The sequence below is a fragment of the Microchirus variegatus genome (genome assembly GCF_963457635.1).
Source record: "Microchirus variegatus genome assembly, chromosome: 15".
Taxonomy (NCBI): Eukaryota; Metazoa; Chordata; class Actinopteri; order Pleuronectiformes; family Soleidae; genus Microchirus; species Microchirus variegatus.
In genome coordinates this window covers 8673431-8697511 of record NC_139816.1, presented here as the reverse complement: position 1 = coordinate 8697511, position 24081 = coordinate 8673431, and the positions used below count along the sequence as shown (strand labels likewise).

At 42.7% G+C, this 24081-nt stretch overlaps 1 protein-coding gene across 1 annotated transcript in view; it reads left to right on the top strand.

Annotated features, from left to right (window-relative positions):
* Positions 1–20731: 20731 nt before the first annotated feature.
* The window catches only part of kiaa1217 (KIAA1217 ortholog), a gene marked incomplete at its 5' end in the record, with an annotated part of 109030 nt that continues 105680 nt past the window's right edge, over positions 20732–24081 (top strand). Inside the window, one exon of the mRNA XM_083901309.1 lies at positions 20732–21062. Within this exon, the coding sequence (XP_083757435.1) occupies positions 20732–21062 (331 nt within the window). The remainder of the gene's footprint in view (positions 21063–24081) is intronic.

Here is a 24081-nt window from a genome sequence, read left to right as displayed (position 1 = left end):
TGATAAAAGACCCTACAATCGGTCTTTGGTCCTTGAGAACCTGCTTTTTGTTTCTGGGAAACTGGGAAAGACGAGTAAAACAGTGATATGAGATTTCAGAGAAGTTGCTTCTCTTTCCCGAGCAGCTGCTCATCATCATCATCATCATCATCATCATCTCAGGATCTATATGTCAACAGTGTCTGGAGAAGCATATGTGCTCTTGATTGGCTCGCTGAATGAACGATATCGCCTCCTCTTCTGTTCCCATCACTCTGGTAACAGCTCTTTTGAATCCAACTCTCGGACAACGACATAATTTTTTTTTTTTTTTTGTTAAGTGGTGTTATTATAGCGGCTAACTCCGTGCGGCATCTTTCTCTCCGTAAACTCGGCCCCGCGTTGTCGCGTCGCCTTCGTATTTCCGAGCCAAGTTAATTCAATGGTTTTGATTTGGATCCAAATTTTCTCTCCGTCTACGCAGCCATATGCTTCCAGTCTGTGGAGTAAAAGTGGGATGAAACTTGTTTTTTTGCCTTCTATAGACATGCATTTTTTCCAATATATGAAGCTGTTATTACTTAAGAGTTATATGGCTTTTTTTCTTTTATTTTTTTGCTCTTTTTGTCTCAGATTGAAATGATTAGATGGGCTGTCTGTCATCGAGGATGTACCATCTATATTACAGTATAATTTATAGCTAGGTGGTGTGTGTATATATAAAACAGTATATTATTCAGATTTCAATATGACATTTTCTGAATGGCTTTAGGTCGCTATAGACTCTTGATTGTATTATGGCATTTTTATTAGAGTAAATTAGATTAGAAAGTCTGGTAACCCTTTCTTTTACAGTCCCATAATTAACTAGTTTTTACACTGGGAATTACCAGATAAATACCTAGTATTTCCGCTGTAGATTTGCTGTATTTACCCACTTATTACCAGTAGTTACGCTTTATAATTTACTCGGTAAATACCCAGTATTCAGGCCATTGTTCTTACCTTCTTATGACGGGTTAATACCTAGCAGCACAATTTTGTTACCATATATTAGCTGGGTAAATAGCTACATGCTTATAACCCAATAATACACTAAATATAGTTACCAAATATAGTTAACATTTTGGCAGTATTTTCATTGTACTTACCTTCTTATTACCAGCAGTAATTACCCAATAACACACTATAAGTTACTATGTAGTTACAAGGTAAATGCCCAGTATTTTGGCCATAGTTTCATTGTATTTACCTTCTTATTACCATTGGTAATTACCTAGTAACACTTTTGGGTTACCATGCATTTACCAGGTAATTAGGGGACTGTAAAAGAAAGGGTTATAGAAAGTCTTTTTTGTCCTTGGGGGCAATAATAGGTTCTAAACAAACAATTCAGCCACTGCTGAGAACGCTGTGTTTATTGTAATCTCGGGGCTCAGCGTGAGCTCGGAAAATCCCGTAATAGTTACGTAAACAGCGTTTCTCCTGAACAGCAGATCCTCCTGCTCCGGGCACTAGTCCGGGCACATCCGGTTGCGTACATTGAACCGCAGAAGAAGAATAACGTCTGTTGTGGAGGTGTTTCACGGACGACAGTGTCTTCTGACTCTGGGTCTGACTCCGGGTCAAAGTCATAAAAGGGACTGCGGCGGGGAGTCGTGACGAAGCTATTTTTAAACATTGCAAAAACAATGTTTTGATAATGAGTAGCAGTGCATCCACCGTTCCAGAGGGGGGAGCTGCGCTTCTGAGAGCTGGTGTGCTGAATAGTGTTGGCCAATCACAAGACTCTGTCTTCTGGGGGTCAGAGTTCACTCTGAAACATCGCGGCTGCCGAACAGCGTCAGAAAAGAGGATTTCAATCGGCTCGTTTACAGCAACTAGGAGGTTTTTAACCATAAAAACAAGTTAATGTATGTAAGTAGACCTCCATAACTAAAATATATGTGCAACAGGACCACTCTATGTGACCTTTAATGTTTCTTCCTTTCAAAAAAAAGCCAAAATGGTGCTGTCCGACTTGCATAATCGCCATAATCGAGGCTTCAAAACTCACTTCACAAAAGAATGAGGCTGTGCACCAAACCTGCAGTATAGTGTGAGCTGTTGACTGGGCGTGTTGAGTCACACCTGAGCAGCTCCACAAAGCCTTACCTCATCACTGCGCTTAAATACGGTAATTGTGTCGCATACCGACTCCGACCGCAGTAAACGCCTTTCTGCGAACGTGTGAAAGGTCACAGATGCTCCGATATTTACATTAAAACAAAGATATTTGCATATCTGTATGCAACACCTCGCCTAGTCTCGGTTTAATGGCAAGATATCAAAGTTATGGACGAAAAACAAAGCACACATTCGCTGCCAAGAATTTGTCGTTTAAGTGCCGACCAATAAAAGGTCAGAATTAACTAATCGATGAGGCCGTTCGTCCCGTTAGCCTGTTAGCACACTCGTTTCCACTTTGCCCTTGTTTAAAATGACACTGTTGTTATTGTCACTTATCAGTGTTTCTGTGCCAGTCTGTCTGAGACGATCACTAAACATGGCCGTGTGTGTGTGTGTCTGTGTGTGTGCTATCGTACTCTCTGTGAAAAGACAGTCACACAGTGTTCTTCTGTTGCCAGCTCAGGAATGCACACACTGTCTCGTGTCCCCGTGTCAGACTTTTAAGAACCAGAGGTGGATTTGCCGCAGGGCAAATCAAATCGATGTGAGGGCAAAAGTAAGAAAGGAATTGGCCTTAATTTCCTGAGGCGTGACGTCCTCTATATATAACCCACTCAGGACTCTTTAACGTTATATCTACTGACTCGCCTGTCCTTTTAGAGAAGGTGTCAAGTGCCATGTCTCGTGGGCTTTCTGTCCCCGCTGAAGATGCTGATCACACTGGAGAGGCACTCGAGATGATCCCTCTGGAAATATCCAAGTCCCTGAGATGCTTAACAGCTGTTTTCACAGTGGATTAAAAGCTCTTCTCTTCCCCTTAAGGGTTTGTAAGTTTCCCCTCAAAGTGTAAAGTACGCCAATTCCGATTCCTGAGCTTGAACCGTTGATTTGTTGTTGCTCAAATCCTGTTGAATCGCAGACCCGCTGTGTGTGCATTAGGTTTGATTACAAATGTATTTTTAGCTTCACTATTTATACCGTTAAACGCTTATTAATGTATGATGTTCGTTTTGCTGAAAAGGGAGATTTATGGTGATGAAAATCTTAATCAGAGGCACTTAAGAGGAGCCGGGACTGGTCTCTTTAAAATACGACTGTGCATTTAATCTGCAGCACTTTCACATTTTCATCCACTTTGTGCTGACTTTTTCATCTCCTCCCCGGCCGGAGTGTTGAGTCAATCTGGCTCTAAAGTAAAAATAAAGAAGAAAAACTTAAGAAAGTGAAAGCACTTTGGCCCCAAAAAAATGTGGACATAGTCTTCAAGTTTATTGGTTGAGGCCAACCAGGAAGTCAAAAAATTCAGAATAACCATTAGATGGCGAATCAAAGGGTTGCAATAATAAGTTTGAATGTAAGTTTATAGAAAAAAACGCGTGCGGTGCCCGTGCAAAATCTGTTTTGTGTGTGTTTTTAGTAGTGCTGGGCTTTGGCGTTAACGTGTCTCCCGATTGTTAAAGTGAGTCTCTAAAGTAACGCTAAACTTTAAAAACAGAGGCACACATACGCAGTATGCTGGTTATTTGTAGCGCTGCTCTTTTTCGTTTAATAAACAGACCGTTCGACTGTTGGCGTGCTAAACGGCGCTAAAGGAGCTAGCGCAGCTATCAGAGCTAACTGGTAAACGGTGCCTGGACTGCGTTACTTTAGAGACTCATTTTTACTATCGGGAGTCACGTAAACATGACATGACACGTGTCTTTTCGGTCAGTCGTCATGGAAACGCGCCATGCGCTAACGTTGTTATACAATTCCGCCAAATCGGCCCGCTTATCCCCTCAGGTAGCCCACCCACAGTGCTGTGTGAGTGAGAGGGGGAGTGGCTACAGTAGAGCAGCGAAAAGCCAACATGTGCTTCTTTTACCGATATATTTAACGATATCTTTTGCATTACTTATCCAAACAGCGTCATACTCGGCGCTGTGTTTACTCATGCCCGTAGCAAGACATCTGTCAAGTTTAAAATCTATCGGACCGTCGGTTCGAGAGATATGTGAATAAAAGACGCACATATGTTCCTGCAGTTTGTAGAAAAAGGAGCCTATAGCTCTCACTTGATTTACAACATCAGTAAACATTTTCCGCCACAGGAAATGATGTCAAATGTGTACATTAATAACACTAAATAATGCTACATATGAGTGGACACATGGCGTGTCTGCAGTTTATGTTCATTTCCAGTCGTAAAACCTTCAAAACAAGGAGTCAGATTTGACCGTTTACCACAAATATTATGTACTATTTTATAAGGTCTGGCGTTTTTGCGATGTCCTCGAGCGTTTGTGAGGAATGAGAGTGTCGAACATAAAAGTCACGCTTGAGAAATGAAGTCAAAGCGAGACTGTGTTTTACAGAGAGGATGAAATAGTGTAGTCACGTAAAAAAACTGTGCAACACTCCGTATCGTATACTGTAGTAGACGGTGTCTCCGATCATGTGGCTTGAATTTCTCCCCGGTTGAGTCATCGCTTCTGCAAACTTTTGCACGGTAATGTCTTATCCATCCTCTCCTCTCCTGACATTCCAGCAGTGGGATGTCGGAGGCATCATGTGAAGACGAAAACAGATGTTTTCCCCCTTTTTTTTCATTCCCCTTCACGTGTGTTACTTCGTCGAGAGGAGGGTTTTCTCAAATATCCGAATATCGCGCGTTGCAAAAGCCACATGACGTCGACGCTCAAATGTCATCACCTCTGAGATAATGACGTTCACCTGTTCACCAGCTGCCTTTTTTTTGGCTGCTGCAGCTGAGGTGGATTCTTCCTCTGTGTTTTTAGTCGTCTGTGAAATCAGCAGTGGAGTAAACAGACACTTTTCTTTTTCTTTTTTTTTTATTGTCATGTCAAGTCTGGGAAGATATAACGCCCCGATAACAAACAGATGGCAGCGAAACACTGTTATAATGACGACTCTCACAGGGCGCCACAGCTCTCTGCACAGTTGCCACGCTAGAAATTTCGGTGCTTCTTTATTGGTGATTAGAGACAATTATGGGCTGCATTCGTGTGCTGTTGGGGTGTGATGAAAAAAAAAACTCTCCACATGCGTTCCCTTAAGCACTAATGATGCGTGAAAACCAGCCGTGATGACACTGTAGGAGAAAATATTATATATATGTGTGTGTATGCATATTTGTATATATATATGTGTGTATATGTATGTATGTATGTGTATATATACAGCATGTATATACGAATATATGTTTGTATATGTGTACATATGTATGTATGTATGTGTGTATATGTATGTATGTGTGTTTATGTGTATATATGTGTGTATATATTTATATATATGTATGTATGTGTATGTGTATATATGTATATGTATATATGTATGTTTATATATGTATGTGTGTTTGTATATGTGTATATATGTATGTGTGTATATATGTATGTTTATATATGTATGTGTGTTTGTATATGTGTATATATGTATGTGTGTATATATGTATGTATGTGTGTTTGTATATGTGTATATGTGTATAAATGTATATGTATGTATGTGTGTTTGTATGTATGTATGTGTGTTTGTATGTATATGTGTGTGTGTGTATTTATGTGTGTTTGTATGTGTATATATGTATGTGTTTGTATGTGTATATATGTATGTGTGTTTGTATATGTGTATGTGTATATATGTATGTGTGTATATATATGTATGTATGTGTGTTTGTATATGTGTATATGTGTATGTATGTATATGTATGTATGTGTATATATGTATGTATGTGTGTTTGTATGTATGTATATGTGTGTGTGTATGTATGTATGTGTGTATGTGTGTATAATGTGTATATATATATGTATGTTTATGTACATACATATATACAATATGCACTACTCAAGAGAGGGAAACATTAACGTGCCATATCTTATTTTCAATCAGTGTATTCAAATAAGCGTGTGTGGTCTCACAGGTTCTGTGCTGAACTTTAATTTGGCAGGGAAAGTGAGACTTCCTGATGTCGTTGTTGCCGTGGTTGCCTGGTAACCAAGTTCTCATTTTACTGAAAAGGTATTTCCCTTGTATTAGTTTTACAATTCTATATATGTTTCCTGTTGATATCTAGTATTTTTAGTCCCCGGTGTTTGACTTGTGCTGCGTTGCTTTGTGTGGAAAAAGTGCCGCTTTTATTCCTCACATTGACCAGCAGACATTTATGTGTGCTGCAGCTGCCTGGTTGTGTTTGTGTGTTTGGGTCTCGTCCATATGTTGCTGCACCATTAGGTTAATTCTCCTGTGGGAACCATTTGTTGCTTAGATACTTGATCTATACAACGGTGTCGACGCCTCGGGCAGACACATTTCATACCCAGAGATGTTTCACACACACACACACATGTCTGAACATATTTAAGCAGCAGCAGCAGCAGCAGTGTTGTTGTTTGTGCCGCTCGTCATGACAAAATAACTCAAAGTTCACTTCGCTCAAAAACACTTGCCATCTGACACCGCTCATTTAAACACACCAAACATTTTGCTTTGGCCGTTTAATTTGATAACTGAGCTTGTGGATGGTGGATGGGGGGGGGGGGGGGAACACAAGAATCCACTCCCAGTCAATAACCACAAGACCACTTCTGTCAGCGTGATGAATGGGAGGTTTAGCGCCAGGGTGTTTCTAAGTGAACGGGACGCCACTGATTGGGTGCGGTCGTAGCGAAGGGCCAGTGGGAGGAAAAGAAAGTGCTGAGAAGTTCACTTCTTTCTTCCAGAAGTGATGAAAAACACAACCCAGCTCGTCACAGACTGATAACAGAGACGAGTGAGTGGCAGAACAAGAAGCAGCCTGTCATTATTTTTTTGTTTTTTCAGAAAAAGATTTGTGAGAATAAAACTTAATCAGCGACGGTCTTTACGTGAGAATGAGGAAATGAATATAGATGCAACTGTGTGTGTGTGTACTTAATTATTTGGCACTCTATGAGAGTTCTTTCAAGGCCAAGTTGGGCTAATCCACTTTCAGGGGAAGTCTAGAAACATAAAAAAAGGCAGCTTGCCAAAAAAGTGGAGTGGTGGCATCAGCAAATGGCTGTTGTGAACTTTTGATGACACTGAGCCACTCGCTGTCACTTTTTAAAGATACAGTATGTGACATTTCTGCATTAAATTACCTCAAAATAAGGAGACTTTTGCCACATATTTAGGTGAGAAGTGGACTTACATTAGGGTTACAGCACACTTTTAAATCTATATCTAAGTGACTGTCCATGTTAATACATTTGGAACTACTGGATCGACTTTTTTTTTTTCATTTTATTTTATATTTTTTCAGTATTAAATCACAACATCTCATTGCTTTGAGCTCCTCGTTCTGCCACCAAAGCTCTCCCCTTAAGGACAAGAGGAACCAACGCTCTTGAGCCCACAAAATAGGTCTTTTATTTCTTGTTTTGATTGAGAGCCCCCTAGTGGCAGTAATTACACACTGCACATTTGAGTCACTCTTGAGTCTCTCTGTCCATGTTGTTGATTTGAAAAAAATCATTGAATTATTTGGTCATTGAATAATTGAGTAATTGAAGGCTCAAAAAGAGTATGGACATGATCAATTTTATTATATTTAGTGTCATTTAAAGGTACATTATGTAATAAATCTAAAGCAACTGTCCATAAAATCCTCCTAATATGTCACAGAGACTCAGGAATAATGTTCATAAAACAAACTGAACTCACCAACAACAACAGTACAGACAAAATATTTGTGTTAAAAAAAAAAATATTTTGCAGACTGCAAATCATGTTTATGTTTTGAAATCATGTTTTGGCATGTGGCGCCACCTACCGCCGTCTACCAATCATTGCAGTCAGTAGAGTCTCAGCTGCCGAGTTACGTCAAAAAAGGAACCCTAAAAGACCTCGGTGTTTTGAATTTGAATGTAGTAACCGTTTTTGGCCACATTCTTGCATATGGCACCTTTAAAAGTCTTTTGTTTGGAAAAACATATCACACGAGTATAATTTCTATCAAAAAACACAGTTGATACTTATCAATTCCCATTTCTAAGCGGTTATACCGAAATCATGGCCTTTTTGTGATGTGTATACGCCGTATACCTGCGTATCATGTAGACTACACCACTGCTTCAGGGTATAAAAGCTCAGCTAAAATGAAGCTAAAATATCACGGTGACGCCGACTTGGCCACCAGTTGTGTGAAAAAGAATTAACGGGAGCCTATAGAGGGTTTAGCAGCAGCAGCAGCAGCAGCAGCAGCAGCAGCAGCCGTCAGGCCTTTTGGCGAGGTCTCTCCCGTTTAATCACAAATAAGAGATTAATTAGAAGCCGCACTTTAACTTTGTGGTTCATATGCATTTTTAAAAAATGCTTTTATTGATCTTCTGTGTTGATTCATAGTGTATAAATGTTATGTTATGTCCTGGCCTGTGTCTGAACTGTTAACCCCACTGTGTTTCCTTTCACAAATCACCACTGGGGAAAGTGTGTTTCATTAAGACCTATATGAGATTCATAACCGCGGCATATCTGCGTGTAAACATGGATAATGATGAACAGATGCGTGTGTGTGTGTGTGTGTGTGTGTGTGTGTGTGTGTGTGTGTGTGTGTGGTTTCTTACAAACTCTATGGGTGCTTTTAAACCCGTTCATTCTTGGGTTTCTTCGCGTCCCAGTCCCAGGGATGAAATGAAAGACGATTTGACAGCGTTCAGCGACTGCTTGTTGTGTTTATGACAGAACAGTAAACCCCCTCTCCTCCTCCTCCTTCCTCCTCCTTCCTTCTTCCCCCTCAGTCATTCCGTGTTGTTGTCACTCGACTCTGCCCAGCTGCACATTCTGGACCACCAGGGTGGAGTGTACGTATGTTCAATGTTCGACTTTGCCGTAAAAATGGACACACGCACACACACACACACACACACACATACACACACGCACACACACACGCCTCTCTGTGCAGAAAAGGTTCATATTCCGTTTGTACAAGGTGTTGACACAGTCTCGGCTAATCGGCTCCACAGAGAGTGTAACAGAGAGACGACATCTGTGGTGTGAGTGCAGAAAACACACAGGTGATTATTTTAATGAAAGGGTTTTGTGTGTTTTTTAATCAAAAAAGATCGAATCATGTTGATGGACTTTAACCCTTTAACACCTCTGCCTCAAAATGCCCATAAGGACTTGTTTTTTGGCCAATTTTTATTTTTAAAATTTTTTTTATTTTTATTTTTATTTTATTTACAATGTACCGCATGTTAAAATAGTGTATTTATATATAGTGAATTTTAAAAGATGGGTTGAATATATTAAAAGGGGACATATACCCTTTTTCTCCAAGTTAACCTAGTTCCCTGGTGTCTTAATGAAACATGAGGGACAGGAAATGACATCAGCCACAGAGGCTAGTGGGAGCTAACAGCAGTTAGCATTTGGAAAAGTGATCCTTTGCAGGCTCTAGCAGGCACATTGCCGTCATATATAACATGTATCCACTGGACAGATAAATCCTCTGAGGCTGGAAGTTTGTGTAGAACTCTGTGCTGCACTGTGGAGCCAAGAATATAACTTTTTCGCGGACTTCCGGTTTTCGGATACCGAGGACCACAAAAACATGAGTGAGTCATCTTTTAACACACTTTTGGCCTCCAGAGTCCCCAAATGTAAGGATTTAAATGATTAAAAAGTTGATTTTGCATAATACGTCCCCCTTTAAATCACAGTTAGGTGATAACACAGATCTTAATTCACTGAGGTTTTATCTTTTTATGTCGAGACAGACCACGATCCGTGCAAATATGATGCAGCAAACAGTTGAATGTGTTTATTTTATATCTCTTCCATGGACTTTTTCGGGTGCAGTGAATCAGTTTTGAGTTGAAATAGACACAATTGCGTCACCATTTTAGTTCACCTGTGATGTTTTCCTTCCATTTTCATCCTCTCTTCCTTTTCCCCACTTTCAGAAGCGTATTATACAATAAGTTGAGGGACTTTGCCCAACTTTTCCGTCGGGCCACACGACCTTAAAGTCCCCCCCCCCCAGCCCCTGAGTCACCCCGGCCTATGTCCTCCTGCCTCAGAACCTGATCCTTAAAGGCAGCTGGGAGTTTTAATATCACAGGGATTGTGTGGTGCTCCTGACTGATAGAGGTTCGGGGGGATGTTCTTTGAAGTCCTTTGTGCTTCTTAATGAGGATCAGACTTTTTCAGACCCCACCTTCTTCCCTCTCAGAGCAGAGGGGCAGCAGAGATTTGAAGGACCAGTCCTCACCTCAAGGGAGGAGGGTTTTTCCTTCTCTACTATAGAAGTCGCTTACTCCCTTTCTTTCCACTATCTGGGTCTCTAATCAGCCTCTCATGTCTGCGTCTCTGAGCTAAGTTAATCAGTTCATTAAGGAGACCTTGGCCCAGATGAATCGTGGGGGGGGGGGGGGTCTTTTCGTCGGGCACTTCGGTGAAGCTGGAGGTGTGGTGAAGGAGAGCCATGCTACTCTCAGCTCAACAGGAACACTGAAACATTTGTGTACACAAACCTGTGACGGGGCAAAAGGGGTCAGGGCAGATGTCAGGGCGATTGGGGGGTGGGCTTCACTGACCCCTGACCCCTGACCTGAAATTGAAGGCCAATCAAAACCATGTGTGCTCCATTCGGGGGAAGAAACAAAGAACCACTGTAGCGTCGTTAATGTTTGCACAGTGTGAGAGAAAGTGACGGAGTCTTGTCAACCAGGACTTTTGTCATCTTGTCAATTCTAAGTGACCCAAAGGAGGCTGGAGAGTGAGAAGATAAATGCCAGATGTCGTCGTGTCCCACAGTGAAATCTCTGTTTTCCCTCCATAGGCCGGACTGTCGACATTCATCCGCGGCTATTTCTCATTGCGATTCGTTACAATCAGCCCTCGAGTCGTCGCAGTTTCCAGCTGAGGGGCTGCATTGTTAATTCAGATTATTGTCACGGCCGGAAAAAAAGCCATAAAATCAGACCTTGTTATTCTGATTTTAAAGCCATAGCATCATTGAGTTTTGAGACCTTGAAAAAAGTCTCACGCGACTGATCCCTCGCGCGCGTCCTTCATTTATTCGATCCTGCGTCGTTTCCTCTGTGATTAATTACACTTTTATTCCTGGTTTATTTATTTCCCACCCTCACAGTGTATTGTGCCCTTTCCTGTGTCTTTATCACTGTGCATCAGATGCTTATCTCACACATCTCTGCACATCTCTGCTGCTGACTGAAGCCTGTGTGTGTGTGTGTGTGTGCGTGTGCGTGTGCGTGTGCGTGTGCGTGTGCGTGTGTGTGTGCGTGTGCGTGTGCGTGTGCGTGTGCGTGTGCGTGTGTGTGTGTGTGCGTGTGTGCGTGCGATGGTCGTTCATGTGTTCATGTGAGTTTCACTTTGACACCGATGTAATGACTGATATTAAAGCTGCTGTCATATTAAAGCAGTGGTTTCCCATTGAGATTCTCCTCCTCTTTCCTCCCCTTTGTCACTTCATAAACATAATTTGTTGCTTTTGATGGACAAATCTGGAAGATCAACTCTTTGTGGAGCTGATTATCCTGATTGGATAAAGTGTTAAACTTAGACTTTATAATAAGACTGTTTTTATTTAAATACATAAATTAGCCTTTAGGCATGCCTGTTGTCGATGATATCCTGGTTTTTTTCAGAGCCCACACAACAGGAAATGCTCCGTTTTCATTTTAAAGCTCCCATAGAGTGGTCCTATTGCACATATATGTGAGTTTTGGAGGTCTACATTAACTTGCTTTTATGGTCAAAAAACTCCTAGTTCCTACAAACGAGCCGATCGAAATCTTGACGTCACGACTCCAGGCTTTTTCCGAGCGAGAATACAATAAAACCCAGCGTTCTCAGTAGTGGCTGAACTGTTTGTTTCCAAACTTCAGCGTTGATTGGAACTTCCGAACTAAACTGCTGACGAGAGGCTTGACTTCCTGTTAGCATGCATGCTAGCAAACCTGAATGGTCGCACACACTTGTTGGTGTATTAGTTTACTTTGGACACAGATTACTTCTGAAATAGAGCTAAAAACTTTTGTCTTGACGCAATTCTACCCTCAGACGTTCAACTTAACGACAAGGAAAGTTTTCTACAGAGTTGTATGTGGTGCATTTAAAAAAAAAAATCAAGCTGAAATAGGCAAGGTCGCTAGAAAAATAGTTAACCCTTTAACTCCAAAGCTTTAAAATGATTTAAATGTATTATTTTAACCTTAAAAGGGCCAGAAAATGTCATGTGAGTGTTTTTGTCTATTTTCCTGAATAACCTTCAATATCTGGTAGTTATTTCCAATTTACTACATGTTGAAATAGTGTATTAACAATTTAAAATGAAGTTTCATTTCGAAAAAATCACTGCGGTTGTACAGGAACACCAGATTTTGTGTGTTACATTTGAAATTTGAAGTACGACTCATATTTAAAGGTGCCAAATGTAAGAATGTGGCAAAAAAAGGTTACTACATTCAAATTCAAAACACCGAGGTCTTTTAGGTTTGGTTTTCTGACGTAACTGGCAACCCGTGGTTGCTCGGCAGCTGAGACTCTACTGACTGCAGTGATTGGTAGATGGCGGTAGGTGGCGCCACATGCCAAAACATGATTTCAAAACATAAACATGATTCACAGTTTGCAAAATATTATTTTTTTTTATGCAAATATTTTGTCTGTACTGTTGTTGTTGGTGAGTTCAGTTTGTTATATGAACATTATTCCTGAGTCTCTGTGACATATTAGGAGGATTTTATGGCCAGTTGATTTAGATATATTACATAATGCACCTTTAAAACAACCTAAATTGTTGTTTCTTTGCAGAGTAGGCAGTTGCTGATGCTCAAACAGTGATCTTTCTCGCACAGGATAAACCACATAAATATGCAGCATTTACATGCTTTTAAAAGTTAATTAGGGAATTATTGCTCACTGATACAAAAATACTTTCCTACTTCTATGTTAACATATTTTAAATTTTAGTATTTTAGATTTCTGGTGTTGCCTCCTCGCGGCTCACATCGCAATCCAGTTTTACTCAGTCACACATAATTCCCGTCTCGACTGTCATGTTTATGTCAGATTTCCTCGCGAGTGCATGTCGTGTTTCCACGCTTGCACGTGACACGTGTTTTTGAGCACAGCTCCTCTTCTTTTTTTTTCTGAAATGATCTGAGAGCGGAAGAAAAAAAACGATGTTGCAGCTGTCCGGGGCACAGAAAATCCAATCATTGCTCCTCCATAATATATGAGTCACTAAAAAAAAAAAAAAAAAAAACCTCACAGGTCTGGTGTGGCGTGGATGTGTGAGGGATACAATTACATTTTTGAGAAATCAACATTTATTTAAAGGTGGTTTTTTTTTTCCCTGTCTTGATTCGATGTTAATGTGTTATTTGATCAAAAAAAAAGCAGCCGTTTCATGTGGCAGCTGAATAAAAAAACACGCCAAGAAACCGCATCTCCTTAATTCCTCCCGTGTAAGGCTAGACGACTCGTGTCCCGTGACGTTTAACCACCGCGCGAAAGCATTTTGACTCATTGTTTCAGCAGTTTTTGACACGAAAACGCACTTTTCAGATAACGGTTTCATGCATTTATCAAAAGAAATGCAGCTTTTTCATACATTCAACACTCTTTTCTCATTAGTTTTAAGGTGGCATTAGTTTTTTTTACCCCCCCCCCCCCCCAAAAAAAAAGATGCTGCTGTTTCACAATTCCGTTGCTACTCCTCTCCATCTTTCTCCTCCTCTGGTCTGCAGCCAGCCATTGAACTAAAAAAAATCAATAAGCCATAAAGAGAATGGAGAAGTCTTTTATTTATATTGTCTGAATGAGGAGATAGTTTGTCTCTCCTCATATCCTCTTTAGAACCTTGAGGCAGGGGCCCAGCGTTCACTTTGCCTCCAATAACACACTTGACAGGCTGTGCTCAGACAAAGAAGCTAAAACTCTCGGAAAAACGCTGAGGCGTTCAGAGGCCGGGAGCTTGATGTGTGTGTGCAGCTTACTGGATAAAAAAAAAAACACTGTAGTATATATAACGTATATGTGTGTGTTTCCAAACTGTGTGTGTGTGTGTGTGTGTTGCATGAGCATGTGAATGCATGTTGAGAGTGATTCATAACGCCACAGGGGGGCCCCAGAGACAGGACATGGAAGAGGAAGAATTCATGATGACACAGAGACGGGGGAGAGGGGCTTGATCTAGAATTCCTTCTTAGCAACAAAAAAAAAAAAAAAAAAGAAGCTGTATAGCTGCACAACTCAATATTGACTTTCTATATTCCTCGTGTTTTTTCAGCATCTTGAACAATAATCTTCTTAAAGAGCCGAGCTCACGAGAGAGGGAGCTCGGCTCAGTTCAGAACTTTATTCTCAGCTTCTTTACTACTTACTTTATTATCGGTAAAATCTGTCCTGCACGTTACACAATTTAATGCATGTAGACATCTATCTGACATGGAATGTATTGATTGATTTGTCACGTCCATATCCAGATGAAAACACGTTTTTAAACGTCTGTCACAGTCTCAGAGAGAGTTCAGCCGCTCAGTCTTGGCAGAGCTGACGAGCTACTGGAGTCGATGTTGTTGTGTGATGCCTTTTGGCAGCCGATTATCAGCTCTTTCAAGTCTTCACAAGCAGATCCCCCCCCCCCCCCCCTTGTAATGTAAAAAAATGAACATGGCAGCGTCGACATTAACTCTTTTAATTTGATCGATTTCCGTGTGTGCGGTGAGCGCTCGACATCGATCAGTTCTGCTGTGAAGTTTGAGTGTGACTGATGATGTGGAAATGGAACGGTGCCACCTTTTGAGCGCAGTCGACTGCAGACTCGCCGCAGTCTGCGCTTGTTTGCTTAACTGACAGTTGATGATAATGGCAGAGGACCGCGCCTCTTCTGACCCTCTGTGATTATTAGTGCTTTTAGTGACTTTCTAGTGAGTTGGGTGAGTGTTGAGACCCGTCATCTTCTCACAGACGTCCTCTGTGCGATTGAGTCGCTTCTCTGCAGCTGTGAGTTTCGCAGCAGTCACAATCAGCTGGAGATGAAAGAATTCAAAGAGGAAAGATAAAGGCTGCTTGGGTTTGTCGCTGTCGAAGTTGTTGTTGACCATCATAAAGCCCAATTTATACTCCTGCGTAAAGTGCTCTACGTCGTCTTCCGGCTGCACAAAATATTTTGTGCAGCCGTTGTCCCTTGACGTTGTCCCGTCAAGGGACAACGGAGACGGCAAGGGCTGCGATTGGTTCTCAGGACAGGCCGAGTTGCTGCCAAACTATAACTACGTCAGATCTTAATACACAAACCACACGCTTAGACTCCAAAATGGCCAATTTCTCGCCTCAAATGATCTTAAAACTGCGTTCCGGGGACACAGAAAATATTTATTTCAGGTGAGAAACGGCCACTGTTTCAATGTTATTCCGCTGCAATAACAACAACAACAGTGTTTCTCTCTTGGACGCCATTGCTCACTGTAGCAAGAAGCACAACAACCTTGCATAGTGCCCTCTACTGATCGGGCGGGGAATTGCAGTGCGTATCCGGCAGAGGTGGAAAGTAACAAAATACATTTACTCAAGTTACTGTATTGAATATTTTTTTTTGTGTATTTTGTATTTTTTTTAAATCAAGATTTTGTATTTTACTTGAGTACGTATTGACTCAAGTATTGTACTTAATTACTTACTAAATATACACCAGAACCAGACGAATGATGATGTGATTAGCACCAGCACTGGCCAAAAGTGACGTAATATCCTGTGTACATTTTCAGATTACTACTTTTACTTCTACTTGAGTAATATTTCATCAAAGTATTGGTACTTTTACTTGAGTACAATATTTTAGTACTTTTTCCACCTCTGCATTTACTTGTCCACTGGATACATTTTATATAATGATAATCGATTTTCCGAATGCTAAAGTACATTTCAAATGAACTACTTTTTAATTCTACTTGAGTACATTTTCAGATGACTTCTTTTACTTCTACTTGAGTAATATTCCACAAAAGTATTGGTACTTTTACTTGAGTACAATATTTTAGTACTTTTTCCACCTCTGGTATCTGGCACCATGACGTAGAACTATGAAGGCTCGAGGGGTCTCTGTGGTTACGCAGTCGGATAACGCATTGCGCAGTCGGAGAAGTATAACGTGGCCTTCAGAAAACGTACTGTACGTGTGTCCCAGATAAGCGACACTGATTCAGATCTTCATCTAATCAGCCTGCGAACTACTATGAGTTCCTGTGATTAAATATTGATCGTTTGCTCGGTTGGAAAAAACATTTGAGCTCTACTGTATGTCAGTCATGTCCTGCATCCTCCACACTCCCATGTTACTGTGTAGCCCACATCTCTGTCGAGCTTGTAGTCACCGACTCAGCAGCTGATACTGAGCGAATGTTACTGTCAGTAATGAGTCATGATTTGGGTTGGGAGGGAGGGAGGGAGGGAGCTGGGAGGGTGGAATGTAGGGAAAAGAAACAACCAGACCCCCGAGGGCTTGGAAACACACTCAGCTTTAATCCTCGGCAAAGAGTCTCACACACCCTCCCCCCCCTCCCCATCCTCCAGTCTAGTCCTGCTGTATAAACTTGGCCAATAAAATACCCTGTTGTACCAAGAGCCAGTCAATGGGTTATCGTCGTCGTCATCGGGTGTTGTTTTCAGCCACAGCAGGAGCGACTGTAATCAAAGTGAAATGAGCTTCAATTACACATTTGTTAACATGTCTGATCTGTAATTTTAGCGTTTTCATAAAGATTAAACAAACAGCTTTCTTTTTTTCTCTCTGTCCATTTCAGTCGCTTGACACATTTAGCAGTGTCACGTGATGGAAAATGAATCAGGCGTAACACATTTAGTACTTAAGCAGATGCACGGATGTGATGACAAGTTTTATCTACCTGGAAAATTAGCTCTACTACATTAGCTCCTCCAGGCACTTTTTGATATTGTGAAATATCGGGGGATTACCGTCGGGTGAACGTGAAAGCTTTCCTCGTATGATGTGATGATGACACACTTAAAACAGGGACTTCTTTTTGAGAACTTTTTGACTTTGGTGTCTTCTGAATTTCGTCGAGCTTTAAAGCTGCAGTACGTAACCTTTATAGCAATCTTTGTTGATGTGTGTTATTATGCCTCTGTCTGGTTTTCATGTTCATTATGCTCTGTTCTTTATCTGAAAATGGGCTTCGGTAATCCAAACGATCAGACCTGACTGAGGGAGCGTCATGTATGTAAACACCAGCAGTTTTATGTCCACACAAATGATCAAACTGTTGAACAATCTTTGTGTTATCAGTAGTGCTGGGCACTTTAATGGCAGTCAACAGCGTCAACGTTAGCGCATGACGCGTTTCCATGACGACTGACCGGAAAAAGACGCGCGTGACGTCATGTTTACGTGACTCCCGATTGTTAAAATCAGTCTCTGAAATAACGCTAAACTTTCAAAACAGAGGCACACATACGCAGTACGCTGGTTATTTGTAGCGCTGCTCTTTTCGTTTAAAAAACGGACTGCTCCAGTTCGACTGTAGGCGCGCTAACGGCGCTAAAGGAGCTAACGGAGGTATAAGGTAAACGTTGCCCAGACTCCGGTGCCGCCGCACGTAAAACATGACGTCACTCGCGTCTTTTTTCCGGTCAGTCGTCATGGAAACGCGGCATGCGTTAACGTGCCCGGCACTCGTGTTCAGCCATCTTGCTTCACTGTCGTCTGCCTGTTGTGAGCGCAGCGCGGGAATGTCGCAGGGTGACTCGAAGCTAGCTAAACGCCGCTATGCTAAGGAAACACGCTAAGGAGGTGTCATGTGGAGTTGATTGTGTGAACTGAAAATGATTAGAGTGTCATGGACTTCTTCTTTGCCTTCACGTCTCCGCTAGCTTGACGCGGGGGTCCATGTGTGACCTTTGCCCCCACATTTTAATAATAAACCTCTGTTAATTAGAAAAAATAGCACAGTGGCTGTCAGACAACCCTCGCTGATGTCCGACATCACATTTATCGGTTGTAAGCGGCTATAGCAGAACTTGTGGGAGTGTTTTTTTTCCATCATCCACAACTGCAGCATTACAATCCCCACGCAGCTGTAGAGCGTACGCTTGAAAGTGAAACCGTAGTCGGCTCGTTGTCAATCACGAGTCTGTGGGCGGCAGGTTCGTGGTCTTTTATAGTCGGAGCCAAACCCGACTCATCAGATAATCATCTTTTTTTCACGACTTTCTTGCCTTTGAAGTTCCAATACTAGTTGCGGCTGGGGTTTGTTTTCTTCGAATCATTCACGGCACCCGATAATACACGAGCACTTTATGATCTATCGCGTTGCACAAAATCACAGGCTTGATTTGGCGGGGGGGGGGGGGGGGTCAAAATTATAATCCGTCCCATAAATGCTATGTTATTTAAAGCCTTTGAACCGAGTTCCTGCCGAGTTTGTCTACTGTACAGTCGGAGCTGGCTCGGAGCCTGGGAAGCATCCAATCCACACAGAGGGCTTTCATTTACTCCCTGCCTTCTCACACACACACACACACATACACACACACACACACGGAGCCACTACTGAAACCTATATAGAGTCTGTGTTTTCCATGGGCAAACCCTTTTTTTTTTTTTAGCTTCGACTTCATCCTCCCTTTCTGCCAAACTGGTCACGTATGATCTGATATAATTCTAATAGTCTCTCTCTGATGTTAACGTCTCTCTATCTCCTTCACCGTAGAGGTCCGTAATCGTTCCGATTTTTGTCAACAAACGATTCGTTGGAGGGGTTTGGACAAGGATGTGGGTCAATCTGCTTTGCTCTTTATCTCCTCGGCCACAGAGATATGTGGCAGTGTGATTAATATTTCCAGATCTATACAATCGTTGTCCTCATGTTCCGAAGATTATACCTAAAAGGCAATCGCGGGGCCGGATTAGGGGACGTTTGGTGTTCAGAGGCATTGATCGAGTGTTCTTTACAAAGAGTACACAGTATATTTTCCCCCCAAAATCACCAAATATGGATTTTTGAAAGTAATTCACAGATTCTAGGGTCTCATCCATGCCAGATTATTGCTCTTTTATGACACGTTGCCCGATCGCGGCTCATCCTAATCCGTTTTCTGCCGTGTCGTCGTCGTGCATGCGGTGACGTTTGACTGTGTGTGTTATTAGATCACGTATTAGGCGAGTGTCACAGAGCTCAGGGCTCGAAATGGACGGCGGTGACCTGTCGTCGGAGTTGAAAAAGATGATGGATTGACATCTTTCCGTTATGGTTTCGAAGTTGCTGTTCTTGCGACACTGATTCAAACCCCCTGGTTGTTGTTATTGTTATTGTGTCTGTGAGGGAAACAGCTGTTGGAAGCACTTTGTTGTTTGTTGCCAAAATGCAGTTCTTTCTTTTTTTGAGACTGAAGTTTTCCAGAAAGAGGGGGTAGTAGAGAAATGTCAGAAAGCTCCGATCTTCTTTTTCCTCCTCGCTGTTTCTCCCCCAGCAAATTTGTGTTCCCTCTTTCTTTTTTTTTTTTATGTACTTGTCACAGCTGATGTCTTCAGAGCAGCAGATCGGGACGCCTCAGATTCCCCCTCCACCCGCTCCCTGCCTTTGTGCTCTTTAATTCTCGATAAATTCCACCATTGAGTGTGTTGTATTTTGTGTGTGTGTGTGTGTGTGTGTGTGTGTGCATTCCTGTCTGTGGTATAGCCTGAACATCTCATCACACAGAGGAGCAGCAGCAGCAGCAGCACAGGCTGTCTGAACTCGAGGAACTAGAGACGGACAAGAGACATGATCACCAGTGAAAATAAGAGGAGGTGAAGCCACTGTGGCTCTGAGCGGTCGCTGATGACGTGAACGCGCTGCACACACACACACACACACACATCTGGAACAGCTTGAGCAGCTGCACCTGAAGAGAAGAGCTCCTCCGCAAAAGCCTCTGCCGGCACTTTTTTCTATCCCTCTTTATTTTCCTCTTGCAGTCTCTAAATCTTTTCCTCTCCGGAGTGCTGCTGCTGCTGCTGCTGCTGCTGGAGGAGTTACCCGCTGAGCATCAGCTAAGAGGAGGGAAAGGGTACGGGAGGAAGGAAAAGGCAACAAGGAAGGACACGGGAAGGAATTACTGGGAACGAGGCTGGAGGAGAAGTTGACAACCGCGCTGTGAGAGTGAAAGAGAGGCAGATCGGGGATTAAAAAGGCTGGAATGTGCCGACTCTGGAGACCCAAGTTTCTGTTTGCAGTCCTGCCACTCCACAGGTTTATCCACACACACACACACACACACACACACTGTTTGCTTTGGAGAATGAGCGCAGGAGGCCACGCCAGGAGGGGAGAACACCTTCCAAGGAGCTGTTGACCTCCACCCCCCCACACACACCACACCAGCTTCCCAAAAGTGCCCTCCCTCCCCACTCTCTCAGCTTCTACCTGCGCCAGTCACAACACGCTGGAGAGTCATCATCGAGTCACACTCTCAGCGAGAGAGAGCTCTAAAACACCCTGGATTTGCCCAAAGGGGACGCAGCTGCAGTCACACTGGCCTGAGAAAGACCAAGGAGGAGCAGCAAGCAGCAGCAGCACTGATCCGCTGACGCAGGATGTCCAAAGCCTCCAGGCTGGCTCGACCCCCCTCGGCAGGGGCCGGGTCCAAGCTGCCCTCCCCCAGAAAGGAATGCCCCGGCGCGGGCTGCAGAGTCCAGGTGCTGAGCGTGGGGGAGAAGCTGATGAGAGCAGGTAGTGATGGCGTCCTGCACAGGCAGAAGTCGCTAACGGTCGCCGCCGCCGCGGCACCGGACAAAGCACAGAGCGAGACGCGGACGTCCAAAGTCCAAAGTCCAAGTGAGAGGGGGGGGAACATGGAGACGCTGCCTCCCAAGAGCAGGATCGGCCAACCTAAAGCATCGAGTCAACATCAAGGCTCTGTCCACAGTAAGTCATGGACTAAACTTCATCAAATGTGTTATTTTGGTTGGGAACTGCTAATCCAATTTTCTTAAAGTGGGAAGTACGATAACAATCTAACCCACTTCCCGTCAAACTTTTCCTATATTTCTTGGAAATTCTTTGTGATTCTTTGTAATTTCTATTGGCCACTTCAGGTTAAATGAGATTAGTTGTGGGTCTCTTGTGTTGTAAGGATCTGGTTCTCCTTCCCTGTGGCGGCAAAGGATGGAATGCATTTGTGGAAGCATTTAGCAAAGTGGACCAAAAATAGCTCCATTTAAAAAGGCAAAACAAAACAAGGCAAGGGTCTTTCTTGGTGAGAGGGGTGATCGTTACTTCAGGTACAAGAGAATCCACCGAGATATCATAGTAGTACTATGCACAAACGTGGTTTTAAAAGTGGAAATGCATACAGTTTGTTTCTCCGCCTGTGATAATTTAAACCGCTCATTTGACACATGATGCTCCGACAGGAATGGACTTGTAAACTCTTCTTGATGAGCTGTCGTGTTTAATTCACTGTGGCAAACTTCAGCTTTTTGCTGCAAGGCTTTCTTTGAGATGAGCGAGGATGATGTGTTGTCGTTGTCGTTCTTACGTGCAGCCTTGAAAAATGTACTCGTGGGATGTGCGTCGCTGTCCTGCTGAACTCGCTCTCTGTGGGGAGCAGATTAAGAAGTGGGGGCGCCAGGAGGATGAGAGGGGAGAGTTGTGGCCCTTATCTTTTCCCTTTTGGCCCTTCTCACCACATTCCCAACTCTGCAGGGTGCACGGTTTTTTTCACGGATTTGTCAGGACGTCTGTCGTCTCAGAGGCAACTTGACCAAGACTGGGGATGTGAATGTGTGACACTCTCGTTTCTGTTGAAATGTTTCCTGTCACTCACTCTTGAGTCTTCAGCTTGTTGTAGTAGGTAATAATAGGGGGGTGGAGGGGGGGGGGAGTCATGTGAAGGAGTGACAGAAGGAGGTCAGGAATGTGTGCAAGGCATGTCGGGGAAAATCAGCAGGTTCTTGTGCTGTGTCTGTGCCTGAATCCCCCGCCTGCAGTAAAGACAGGGTTATGGGTTATGAGAGGGCAAGTTTGTACTTGGAAACCAGATGTTCTTGTCTTTGCAGCTTCCACCGTCTCTCTCTCTCGTCTACACAAATAAATGCATAAATGCTTCTTCTGCAGCGATGATTCACTCCGTAAAAAGGGTCTGGGGTCAGTTTTAGTCTTAGGTCATTTAGTCCAGGTGGAAACAACAACGGATAGAGCCAACGAAACTCTTTCCTCGACAATTTAGTGACCTACTTTTACAAAAAAAATGCGCTACCGTTCAAAGGTTTGGGGTCACCCATGCAACTTTTGTTGTGTTTTCCATTAAAAGTCGCGCTTTTTATTCATCAAAAGAGTTGCAGAATGAATAGAAAATATAGTCAAGATTAGAAATGTTTGGATTTTTATTCCAAATAAAGAACCAGCATCATTGCACAAGGGTTTTCAAGGGTTTTCTAATCATCCAATCGCCTTCTAACACAAAACACAATCTACCATTAGAACACTGGAAATGGGCCTATATACACCTATGTACATATTCCATTAAAAATCAGACGTTTGCAGCTAGAATAGTCGTTTACCGCATTAACAATGTACAGAGTGTATTTATGATTCATTTAATGTTATATTCATTGGAAAAAAAGTGCTTTTCCTTCAAAAATAAGGACATTTCCAAGTGACCCCAAACTTTTGAACGTTAGTGTCTCTATTCTCTCATCACGCTCATCATGTTCCTCCTCACTCATCTCCTTGTCTTCGCTTACTTCCTTCCTTTGCGCGCCTTTGTCTTTCTGCGCTTTATAGCACCTTTGTTATCCTCCACCCCTTCGTCCTCCTCCTCCTCCTCCTCCTCCTCCTCCTCTTCTTCGCTCCTTTCTTTACCGTGGTGGTGTTTTGACAGCAGATGAGTCGGCTGAGCAGTTGACAGATGTCACCGTCGCCCACACGCGCACACACACACACACACACACGTCCAACTCGCAGAAGGCTTTCAAAAAGAATAAATGAACTGTGTGTTTGGTTCAGTCCTGGTGTGCGAGCGTCTTTGTAGACGGCGACATCTCGTCGGTGCATTTCTCCGTATGGACGCCGACTTTGAAGTTTTCACGTTGAAAAAAGGCAGAGCTCCAGCAGTGGAGTGTATAGCTCTCCAGTGGACTGATTCAACAGCACTTTCATTTTGCATTTAACTTTATATTTATATGCTGTGCCAGTTCTCTGCTTTGGCCCAATGGCTGTTGGCTTTATGACGCCATATGCTGCTTAAGTATTTGGGTTTTTTAAATTGCCCGGCGCTATTTAATACCATTTCGCTACAGGCTAATGGGCAACGCCTCATGTTCTTTATCCACTTATGGCTCGTACACTACCGTTAAAAAGTTTGGGGTCACTTAGAAATGTCCTTATTTTATACACTCTATACATTGTTAATGCTATTCTAGCTGCAAACGTCTGCTTTTTAATGGAATATGTACATAGGTGTATAGAGGCCCATTTCCAGTGTTCTAATGGTACGTTGTGTTTGCCAATCGCGTTAGAAGGCTATTGGATGATTAGAAAACCCTTGTGCAATGATGTTAGCACAGCTGAAAACAGTTTTGCTGCTTCTTTATTTTGAATAAAAATCATTATTTCTAATCTTGTCAATGTCTTGACTATATTTTCGATTCATTTTGCAACTCTTTTGATGAATAAAAGTGTGGCTTTTAATGGAAAACACACTAAAGGAAATGTATAGGTGACCCCAAACTTTTGAACTGTAGTGTATTTATTATATGGTTATTATATGGGGGAGGGGGGGGGCTCAGACCGCACCATTGGCAGTTACAGGGCATGACGGCAGCGAAAGTCCAGGCCCAACGGGGTCAGACAGAGCCGTTACCCACAGCACTGGCGGACAATAAGTGTGTGTGACAGGTGACATTTCCACTGTGTGAAAGCTCCCAGAGCCGACTGCTGCTCG